The following is a 12,088-nucleotide window of genomic DNA, read 5'->3' as shown; positions in this document are numbered from 1 at the left end:
ACACAGCTGGTACTTGTACTTTGTCTAATTGTGCTTTTAAACAAAGGCTTAATTAACTAATCTGTGTAATATTCTTTTCTTTTTCTAGACTCTTTTATTGATGTTGATGCAGATTTCCATGCTCGGGTGCCAGTGGTGGTGTGCAGAGAAAAGCAAAGGTCTCTGTTTTTTTAAGCTGTTTATTAAGTATCAGCTTGCCAAAAGCACTTGTACTTTACTACATCTTAATGTCCAGTTTCTAGAATTACAAGCGCCTGTGTGGTTAATTTCGTAAGCTTACTATTAGCTTTCTCCCTCTACTGTTGGTGTTTAACCCGAGAGGAAAAGGTGTTTTATTTTAAAAAGAAGAAAATTACTTAAAAGGAAAAAATATAGAAAGGAAGCATTTTAACCCATTTCAGTAAAAAAAAATCTGTCAAATAGTTACTTGCTCTGATCACCTTTATTTGCCATTCTTTTTAGCAGCATTTTAAACAGTACTGAAAACAGTTGGTATGACTTCACCCAGCTCTCTCTCTCCATCTGGAGACACTCCCATTCCCACTGTAGATGGGTGGTTTGTAGGCTGTAATGATTCACCATCAAGCAGATTCCTCCAGCTAGGGAAAACACTTTTGCTCCTACTAAGATGAATTCATACTCCCATTTGAAACATTTTACACTTCTTCTTTGCAGTTTCCCCTAAAAACTGTTTTAATATAAGGAAACGTGACAGTTTTAGTTCTTAAAAAATAAAGTTTACCCAGAAAATAGCTGCCCTATTTTTTTTAAGCCAGTTATTTAAATGACCCATAAAAGTTTAATGAGTTTTTTTATTTTCATTTTTTTTATTATTTTTATTTTTTATTTTCATTTTTAAGGTATTTATTATAAGTGTAAATTAGTTGGTGGTAGTGTAAAAGAAACCTGGTACCTGTATAACACTTTTATCTTTCTCTTTTTCCTTCCCATTGTCACCCTCTACCCCCACCAGTGGTCTTCTTTGTAAAGTGAGTGCAGGAAATGAAAATGCTTGTCTGACAACAAATCATTTAACTGCCCTTGGAAAACTAGAATCAAAGCTGGTTCCTCTGGTGATTGCATTTAGGTACTGGGCAAAGGTAGGTTTGAGTTCTTTAAATGAATGAATACATTCTATGTATGCATAAGCAGTACACTTTGATTTTTACATGATTCATTTAATCTTAAATGTTTGGATGCATATTTATAGACATCAAGAGAGATGGCATCTGAGTATTAGAAATTTTAATGTACATAGAAAGAAAAGCTCACTGTTTCAGTTTGACTACAGCATATTGTTCAAAAGATCAATGATTTATGATACTTATTAAAAATTAGATTTGTAGGTCAAATCTGAGTTATAGCCTACGAGTTTACATTTTAACTAGTTTCCTGAAGTGAGTCTCAGATACAGGAAAGATGAGATAAAGCCTCTCATACCATCCAATTTAAACCCATGCTTAGTCAGTCATGTTGACTCTTTGCGACCCCATGGACTGCAACCCTCCAGGCTCCTCAGTCCATGGAATTTTGACAAGAATACTAGAGTGGGTTGCTGTTTCCCCCTCCAAAGTATCTTCCCAACCCAGGGATCGAACTTGCATCTCCTGTATTGGCAGGTGGATTCTTTACCACTGAGCCACCAGGGAAGCCCCAATAATATACTCAAAGACTCCCCAAAAATGAAAGCCACTTTCTGATCTTGCTTTACGTTTCTACAGTTTTTTAAACATGGTGTCCTAATGAAATGTTCAGATGAACACGAGAACATCTAACATTTCTCCAAAATGTAAGGTCCCATCAGAATTATAATGGAGAAGGCAGTGGCAACCCACTCCAGTCCTCTTGCCTGGAAAATCCTGTGGACGGAGGAGCCTGGTGGGCTGCAGTCCATGGGGTCGCTGAGAGTCGGACACGACTGAGCGACTTCACTTTCACTTTTCACTTTCATGCATTGGAGAAGGAAATGGCAACCCACTCCAGTGTTCTTGCCTGGAGAATCCCGGGAACGGGGGAGCCTGGTGGGCTGTCGTCTATGGGGTCGCACAGAGTCGGACATGACTGAAGCGACACAGCAGCAGCAGCATCACGATTATAAACTTGAGATTCTGTATAGAAAAAAGCCAGAAGCTTTATGGATTAGGACATGGCAGTGACAATATGTAATTCCTGTTGCTTGAGTCGAAGATGCAACAGGGACACAGGATGCCCCACTCTTAATTGAGTGAATTGGTAATCACAATATGCTGTGCTTTGAAAGCAGCCTCCTACTTCATGACTAAGTTGTTATTTGTGCTAGCGCTAATTGGTTTGCCTGCTTTCTTTCCTCTAATTACGTTTCTGACCAAAGCATGCATTTTCAAGGTAGCAGCTAAGCGTGAGGGGGCCATTAAACTGAGCAAAGCCAGTTGGCTTACGTTTGGGATTGAATCATTATTTTGACTTCATTAACAAGTTTTTGAACCAAGTGAATGGATTTACCATGGATATCAAAAAATAAATAGATTTTTAGAGCCTTTCACAAGTGAGTTTAGTTAACAAAACGAAAAATTTGAAGTGGAAACTGTCACTGAAAACCACAATATGTGTTTACAACACAAGTATAAGGAAGTTGGGTATTTTGTTATTGTGGAGTTTCCTTTTGAAGAGTAAATCACGTGATTAATGGAAATGAATTAACAGATTTTAGACCAAATTGCATTAAGTGACAAACTGGTACAAAAGAATGCTTATCCTCTTTTCTCTCATTTGTAGCTTTGCAGTATAGATCGCCCTGAAGAAGGAGGTTTGCCACCTTATGTGTTTGCTCTGATGGCCATTTTCTTTCTTCAACAGAGGAAAGAACCCCTTCTGCCTGTTTATCTAGGATCATGGGTATAAAACATTTTTTGCTTATATATCCGATATTGATTTTATTATGGGGCCACAATCCCTTGTGCATAATTTCAAAGTCTAAAAACCTAACCAGAACTGACATGAATTCATTTATCCTATTATTGTGAAAATCCATACCTCTCACTGCTGAAATATTAATATATTTGGCTACAAGATGCTGCCATGTACTCTGCTAGGGAGACTGTTACTTTTCTAAACTGAAGAAACTTATAATTTATGGAGCACACGATCTTGAGGTTTACAGACAAGAGAATGTGAACCTACATTATCATTTGCTACACACTTTCTTTGGGTACAGTTTTTATAATTTGATACTTGAATTTATGTATCACCTCCAGGCAGACCATAGGCAGCATTCAGTTCACTATCACTTTCTTTTACTGGTCTTTTTGTTCTCTTTCTATCCTGTTCCCTGTGAAACAAAAGAAAATATAAGTACTGGGATTGCTACTCATACCACAAGATGCAGAACTTAGACATCACCTCTTAGATGATATTTTGCTGTAATCTTTAAGATGAATAAGACTTCCTTAAGGTGGCCACTCTTTCTTTCTGGATAAATTAAAGTTGAGCTGATTTATTCAAATAGTAAGATTTAAGAAGGAGCCATCTCAAAGTCAAAATGAGGTTATTTTCATTCTCTTGAAATCCTCACTTTTAATCCCTAGGTAAAATTCCTTGATAAAAGTCTTATGTGTATCCTTATTTTATAAAAAGCCTCACTTGGTAAAAGCTTACTGTGATACATCCAGTATTTTAACTACTTGCCTTCTTACCATATGCAGGATTCTCATCACTTGAGGAGGAGATGTTCCAGAGCCGTAGTTCTTAATTATGGATATATATATATGTATATTAAATAAGATTTTAAGGAATTTTTTTCTTTATACTAAATGTGTTGAGAATTAAGCAAGGACCTTTATCAGGCAGGCCCTGAGAACAAAAGCTGAAGCAGAAACGCTGTCCTGGCTTTAGGAATTGCAGTCTGCTGTGCTGCGACCCAGTTGCCTAAAGGAGTTCTCTTTGTGCTTGTGGTACTGAAATGAAAAAATTCAGAGTATCCTTGCTAGTCTGTTCTCCTGGTGAAAAAACAGTGAGAGAACAAAGTCAACCCTTAGTTGACAAATAACCCTTTTCATCAGACCTAAGTCTGATGTAAAAGTCTTTGAAAAAGTCTTTGAAGTTTTCTTTTCACTTTTATCCTAGAGAGATAAGAGTTTAAGATACAACCAAACCAGTTGGACTCCTGGGCCAAAAAAATGCCTGAGAAGAGGTTGGCCGTGTTGCCATATCACTGCTGTCTTAGTGAAATCTGCCTTTTCTTGTGTCTTCATCATCTCTGAAGTGGGCATCTGTCACTGATGTGAAGATGCAGGAAAAAAAGCGCTTCTCTTCTGGTGATGGGAGTCTCCTCAGGATTTGCTTAAGAGAAGCATGAATACCCTTGTCTATAGAGAAGTGTATTATTTCCTCGGCAGTGATACTAGAAGTTCTCTAAGGTGACAGAATTTGGTTTTGATTATGCCATTTATTTATTGAAAATTTAATGACAAAAACAAGTATATAGTGGTCAAACACTGGATTGAACTGTATATATCAAATAAGGCAGACTACTGCCTGACCTAAAGTGATCTTAGTTTTCACCTTTTTAAACTAGTCAGGTATTGGTGTGCTGGTTCCTGCTCGAGTATTAATCAAAAATAAACAGCAAGTGACAGAAAAGAAATGCAGTGCCTTGTTATGCCAGATATTTTATATCATGGTTTCTGTAGAAAATCTATTGAAAACCTCAAAATTATGTGTATGAAAGTATCTAAACTGTTAACTTCTTCAAAATCTTTAAATCACTCTGTATATTAGTTATTGTACTAAGCCCTGAAAGTAATGCATGGGTGAATAACATTAAGATTCTTTGTCAGGAAGTTTAGACTACCATATTTCTGTGTTTTCAAAAATCTTTTGGCCATTCTCTCCCAACCTACTCAGATCTCTTTCATGTTGGAGACTGTCTCTCTGATCTTTTACTCTCAATTAAAATTTCCGTTTTATCATTATTTGATACTGATATGTGAGTTGTGAATGATGAATAGATGTAACCCTGTCTTCTTAGCCTCTTTTATCCCCTACAACAATATTTTACTAGTCTCCTAGTAAATATTTTTTTGAATCATTCTTATTTTAGATTATATAAACTTAACCCTTAGGAAACAATTATTTTCACTTTAAGAATGCCAGATAATACAGTAGAAAGAAGAGTAGTGTCAAGTGTTAAAAGTTTGGCAGTGCTGAGAGTCACCCAGGATTTGCCACTAAAATCCTTGTAACCTTGAGCAAGTTGTTTAATCTCTGAGCCTTGGGGAACGACTCATCTGAGAAATTTTGAAATGAGATCATGAATGTGGAGCTCCTAGAACAAGATAGGAGAACAGATGTAGTCCTTTTCCCCTTCAATAGAAAGTCAAGTTCCACTTATGGTATGGAGGCTTGAACTCCTAAACAAGTGATCCTTCTGGAAATAACAGCTGTAAATTCTCAACAAAACACATAAAATAACAACCTGAAGGCTCTGGAGACTGAACAAACTCAGGCAGACTTTAGAGAGAAGCCAAGAATTAAGCAAGTGACCAACGCAGAGTGAGTTCCTGTTTTTCAGTGGCTTTACCATAAAGGCTTTACTAGTAGAAAAGCCACTCCTCTTTCTGGGCAGAGGAACTAGGGCCACCAAATAATAAGGGGGAAAAAAACAAAGAGGGAAAATACAGAGAAGTGGAACCCTTAATTCTTTCTGGCAACCCAGCATATCTCTGACTGATTGTTGACCAATCCAGTGCACCATATAAGGTTCTTGAAAGTCATCGCTCCGTCCTCACAAAAAGAAAAAAGCTGAGCATGCTGAAAATCAACAACTCTTATTAGATCCTTCAGAGAAGTGGGGTCATGGAGAAAACCACTGGCCACCAAATTGGAGAGACAGGCAGATATATAACTTGTCGGAGCAGAAACCCAGGAACAGAATCCTGCCACTGGAACCACTACCAGGCTGAGAAAACTGTGATTCTGGAAGTTTAGTTTGGATAAGCATGAAAGTGAAAAACAGCAGAGGGCCCATTCATAGGGTGCCCATTTCATGAGTTTTATCTCCAGAAATGCCCACCAGGTTCTCAGGGTTAAGATCCAGGAAAAATCCTCTATCCAGGAAAAAGGTTGTCAATTTGAAATTGCCTAGAACACTCTGCTGTCTTAAGTAAAAGCCTGCCGTCAAGGGAAACAATTTTACCAGGGCCAAGTTGGACTATAAAGAAAGCTGAGTGCCGAAGAATTGATGCTTTTGAACTGTGGTGTTGGAGAAGACTCTTGAGAGTCCCTTGGACTGCAAGGAGATCCAACCAGTCCATCCTAAAGGGGATCAGTCCTGAGTGTTCATTGGAAGGACTGATGTTGAAACTGAAACTCCAATACTTTGGCCACCTCATGTGAAGAGCTGACTCATTTGAAAAGACCCTGATGCTGGGAAAGATTGAGGGCAGGAGGAGAAGGGGATGACAGAGGATGAAATGGTTGGATGACATCACCGACTCAATGGACATGAGTTTGGGTAAACTCCGGGAGTTGGTGATGGACAGGGAGACCTGGCGTGCTGTGGTCCATGGGGTCACAGAGTCGAAAACGACTGAGCAACTGAACTGAACTGAACCATCTTGAGTTTTATCAGGGCCTGACTGAACTGGGGCAAGGAAAAATAGCCAGCTCCAACGTTCTGTTCCCTGTCTCACCTCAGATTGGCAGGACTGAGAAACTCGAAGGTTACAGCCCAGGATCACAGTCTTACTAAAAGACTGAGACCTCACAGGACTATAGAATGTCTCCCCTCTCTCCACAGCTTACTACAGCATCATTCGGCCTCCTGTGTAATAATGGGGTTACCGTAGAAAGATTTCATGTAAGAAGTCTCTTGGGAAACCCAAAAAACAGTAGAGGAGACAAAAACAAGGATACCAATGGAAGTTATAGCCCCTTGACATCTGCAGCTACAACAAACAGTACATTGCCTAACTCCAGCCAGATAAAGGAAAAAACTTCACACCACAGGGTTTTACCCAGCTTTCAACAAAAAAAAATTATAAGGCATACTAAAAGGCAAAGTCATAGTTTGAAGAAACGGAGCAAGCGTTGGAATTATCTCACCAGGAATTTTAACAGTGTGACTTAATTGTGCTTAAATGTGCTTAGGGCTCTAAAGGAAAAAAACCAGTAAGCTTTACTCAGTAGAAACTTCTTAAACTGAAAAGCAAGGAGGAAGAAAAGAATGAATAAGAAATGGAACAGAGTATCTAAGAATTGCAGAACAATTACTAAGGGTTGCAGAACAATTACTAAGGATTATAGGCTCCACTGTCTGTGGGATTTCCTAGGCAGAATGCTGGAGTGGGTTTCCATCTCCTCCCCCAGGGATCTTCCCAGCCCAGGGATTGAACCCACATCTGCATTTCAAATGAACTCTTTTTTTTAAACTACTGAGCCACCTGGGAAGGCCCTAGAAAAGATCACATTTCATCCTGAATTAGAAGGAAACTTTTATGAGCAAGGGGAGCGACATGATGTCTTACGGTTTAAGATTGCTCTGTCAGGTAAACCACAGAAGTTGTCCATTTAATGTGAAAATACATTGGAGAATCAGACTACCACAGTCATACCCTAGCCCACAATTCAATATGTACATTAGCATGATTAAAGGCTGTGAAAAATCCCACTATACCTACAGTAAAGAAATCTGTTCACGTTTGATCCACATTTCTTAGACCTTTTGAGCCTATGCTTTTCTTTAGCATCTTAACCATGTCCAAAGAAACACTTCAGGTTTATTGAGTGCTTGCTATATGCTATGCCCTGTATCTGAATGCTTTATGTCCATTATTTTTTCCATAACTATCCCATTAAGGAGATGCTAGTGTTACCCCTTTTTACAAGAACCTGAGACCTAAAGAAAACAAGGACCTTACTGCAGGTCTCACAGCTAGTGCCTAGGAGAGTGAGGTTTGGGCCTAGGTGGTTTTACACCAGAACCATGCCTTAGGCCTAAGCCATGGTCTGTTAGACAGTTAGACTATTTACTAAAAAATTATTTCCAAAAGGGCTTCCCTTGTGGCTCAGCTGGTAAAGAATCCACCTGCAATGCCGGAGACCTGGGTTGAGAAGATCCCCTGGAGAAGGGAAATGCTACCCACTCCAGTGTTCTGGCCTGGAGAATTCCATGGACTGTATAGTCCATGGGGTCGCAAAGAGTTGGACGCAACTGAGAGACTTTCACTTCACTATTTCCAAAAATCACCATTTCTTTTGCAAATCAAAACCTTGATTTTTTCCTCTTTAAATTTACAGATATCTCAAAGATAATCTTTTGATAAAAGATGCCTTTCATATTTTCAATGAACTATGTTACTTTTCATTTCTTCCAGGATTAATATGCTCTGATTGTTTTAAAATTGTTTCTGCCTTATAATGTGTGTCTAATTTTTCCTAGATTGAAGGATTCTCACTAAACAAATTAGGAAACTTCAACCTTAAAGAAATTGAGAAAGACTCTGTGGTCTGGGAATACACTTATAATGTTGCAGGGGATGTGGACTCAACAAAAGAGGAGGCACCAAAGGAAATGGCCATTAAAAGGGGACAGGTCTGTTCTCTCTCATGTCTGGTCTTATCATTTATTTTTAATTCAGTTGTTAATTGTGGAGTTTATGAGTTTTCCTCTCCTTTCCTCAACTATCTTTAACTATTTCATAACTGTTTAATTTCTAGTCTGTTCAGTTCTTTGAATAGACAAGGAATAAGAAAAGGTAAAATTCAAATCATTGAATCCACAGTTACATGGTTTCTTCTCTGTGTAAGGTGCTGTGAAAGAGGCTGAGAATTCAAAAATAAGTTCCTATCTATCCTCCAAGAGCTTAGGTCTTAGGTGGTATTATGAGGTTTAAATATAAGAAAAGTTAACTAACCTCAAATTGCTAAAGTAACAGTGAATAAGCCTATGGTAGTATACTTGTCCTTATTCATACCATTAGTAGTGAGAAGGAGAATTTATGCACAAGGAACAAGCTGCCATTAGAATTTCAAACAAAAATCTAAGCAATGTAACAGTAGGATTCTGACCCAAATTGGTAAACAGTCCTTGACTCCATGAGCTTTCTCATATCCTTTTGGGGTAAAATGACAATAATATCCACAACAAAATACCTCTGAGACTGGGATTCTAATCCCAGCTCTTCACAAACAGGTCATGTTACTCCTGTAGTCCTTGTTTACTGTGGCCTAAAATTGGGAGATATTGGTGAGTCACATATTCCTGGTTTTGTTGAGGGGAAGAGAATGGTGGTGGCACCCTACCTGAGCTGCCACCAGAACACGCCACTTGTGTCATTTGTCTGTTTGGGGTTCCAGTGGTGGCTAAGAGCACAGACTATGGAGCCAGAATATTTGAATTTGTATCCCAGCTCACCCACTTCTAGCTGTGTGTCTTTGGGCAGGTGACTCTTTCTATGCCCCAGTTTCCTCACCTGTAAATGGGGATGATTTTGGTACATTCTCATAGGGTCATCGATTTATAGAATGCTTAACTCAGTGCCAAGCATATGGTAAGCACTCAGTAAATGCTAGCTACTAGTCTTACTTTATTTGAAAAACACAGTGTTCTCTACGTTTTAAAAAAAATAACAATGTAAGTACCACTAGTCTAGGTTTGTCAGAGGTCTCTTAAGTTCCATATTATGATATTGTGAGGTCATTTCAGTGAGATGTTGAATATATGGATAGAGATGAGATCTAGTGGAACTTTCCATTTCTGGGGTTTTCTTTGTGTCCTCAACTGTTGTTTGTGGGACCAAAACAACTACATTTTTAATCAGGTTTGGTTTGTAAATCCACCTGATGACTTTATCTTATTTCACAGAACCTTTGTGTTGAGATTTACTGAATAAATCTGTGACCACACCACTTATTTTGAAGCTTGATGTAATAAAGTGCAATTGGAAGCAAATTTGTATACCCTAGAAGGAAAGGCTACTGCTGAAGGACCACATAAATACATTTATCTTTGCATTTCAATGCTAATTGGAGAGATTAATCATGCTGCCGCTTCTAAAATTAAGTGAGGTCTGGACAGTGTTGACATTGCATAGTGTGGTGAAAGAGCACTGGCCTGGGATCAGGAGACATTGTTCTTCTGCCACGCAAGCCACATAAACTCTTTGGGTTTCAGTTCCTTCTCTTGTAGCATATGGGAGTTGAACTAAATTACCTCGTAAGAGCATCTTACAGTTGTGACATGGTTTCAATGATATATGGATTTCTTGTATTTAAAAAGACTATACCTAAATGAAAAAATACAGACAGCAACCAGTCTGCCAGATGCTTTCCCTTGTTTCTGATTTAATCCTCATAACTATCCTGTGTTATAGGTGGTATCATCCCTACTCTGCAGATAATGATAGCGACCATTTTTTGAACATGTGTGCCAGGCACTGTGCTAAGCTCTTAACAGACTCTCTCTCACTCAGTCCTCCCAACAGCCCTATGAGGTGGGTACTATGATCCCCATTGTTCAGATGAGGAAACTGAGGCTTAGACAGCTTATGTATCTTCACCAGGATCAGACACAGCTAGTAAATGGAAGAGCTGGATTTGAAAGCTTAGCATGTCCCATTCAAAAGCCAGTTCTCTTCGCTTCTGAGCTATACTGCCAGCCCAAGAATGAAGAAGCTAAGTCACGAAGCAGTCAAAATCTGTGAAGTGACAAAGTCAGTATTTGGACCCTCGTGTTCTTTTCTAAGTCCTTTGAACTTTGCACTGTATTACATCACAGTGTGTCACATCTTATCATGAGTCTGTGAGTGGAAACTTGTATTAATTTCTGATATCAAGGGTTATTTATTTGACTTTAAAATCAGTTGCTGCTGGAAGAACCAATGAGCTTAATGTAGCTTCTCAGAGCAAGTGAGAGGAGCATTTTTCCTTTTACTCTATGCAAATAACTGCAGCCCATTTCTGTGTCTAACGGTGTAAAGGCGCCCTCCGGCGGCAGGAACAGGGAGAACTCAATGCTAAGAGTAGTAGCAGTGAAGCACAGTTCTCTCCACCTGCCCTTAAGACTTCAAAATTAGAAGTGCTGCCTGGTTATGTGCTGCCTGTCTATTCCTATGATACTGACTAGGTTTTAACATAACTTTAATCCCAGAATTCAGTGAAGGAATGCAGTTTTCTCACAATCAAAATAGAACCTAGAATGTGATTTATCAAGATAGACTGCTGATTTATATCTTTGCTAAGGTTTTTCAGATTTATTTAATTTGATGCTTGAAGATCTCTAATTTTTCAGATTGTACTGACATCTGAAATAACGTGTATATTTTCTCTTTGCTGTTAATAGGTATCATTAATATTTGATTCAAAACAGCAGCCTTCAGTACCAGTTGGGCAGCTCTGGGTGGAATTGCTTCGATTCTATGCTTTAGAATTTAATTTGGCTGATTTAGTGATAAGTATCCGTGTCAAAGAGTCGATATCTCGTGAATCAAAGGATTGGCCCAAAAAGCGCATTGCCATTGAAGGTATCTCAAAATATTTATCTTTAATTCCCAACCCCACCCCGCTTTTTTTTACGGTATCAGTCTAACGGCATGCTTTTTATTTCAGTCTTTTTTCAGCTTCTACATGTAAGGTAGGCCTGACCCCAAAGGTGAAGTAGATAGCGAGACTCTTGCATGCGTTACAGTAGATCTTTCCAAGGGACCAAATTGTTCATCCTGAGTTTTTTAAGTACTGTGATAAAAAATTTTAATTACTTATGCAACTAAAAGGAATAACTGTCTGTGTCATTTTCTTTGTAAGTTGCTTAATAACTTTAAATGCTTAAAAAGTCTTTTCCAAGTGACATGTAAATCCCCCTTTCCTCTTCGCTGTTCTCATTTCTGGATCTTTAGATTCAGTCCTTTCGTGAATTGTTATTGATGTTGTTTATTTTTACAGAGGTTGAGGAAAATACCTTTTCTCATGATAAACAGCATTCTTCATTAAATTTCTCTCTGTGGAGAGAGAGTTTATTTTGGGAATACCTGCAGTAATATTTAGAACTTATTCATAAAAACACCTTTCCTCTTTAAAAACACTTAGCTCTTAAATGAGTTAAGTCTTATTTAGC

At 38.4% G+C, this 12,088-nt stretch overlaps 1 protein-coding gene across 7 annotated transcripts in view; it reads left to right on the top strand.

The window, feature by feature from the left end:
- The window catches only part of TUT7 (terminal uridylyl transferase 7), a 56,501-nt gene that overhangs the window by 11,649 nt on the left and 32,764 nt on the right, over window positions 1-12,088 (top strand). For all 7 annotated transcript variants that reach the window (XM_081522180.1, XM_081522191.1, XM_081522163.1 and 4 more), the window contains exons 8-12: window positions 89-158; window positions 974-1,100; window positions 2,755-2,874; window positions 8,417-8,569; window positions 11,318-11,498. In XM_081522180.1, coding sequence (XP_081378306.1) covers window positions 89-158; window positions 974-1,100; window positions 2,755-2,874; window positions 8,417-8,569; window positions 11,318-11,498 — 651 coding nt within the window. The remainder of the gene's footprint in view (window positions 1-88; window positions 159-973; window positions 1,101-2,754; window positions 2,875-8,416; window positions 8,570-11,317; window positions 11,499-12,088) is intronic.

Source organism: Giraffa tippelskirchi, chromosome 1 (assembly GCF_054371585.1).
Source record: "Giraffa tippelskirchi isolate mGirTip1 chromosome 1, T2T-mGirTip1v1.2.pri, whole genome shotgun sequence".
NCBI classification, from domain to species: domain Eukaryota; kingdom Metazoa; phylum Chordata; class Mammalia; order Artiodactyla; family Giraffidae; genus Giraffa; species Giraffa tippelskirchi.
This window is presented reverse-complemented; position numbering and strand designations above follow the sequence as displayed.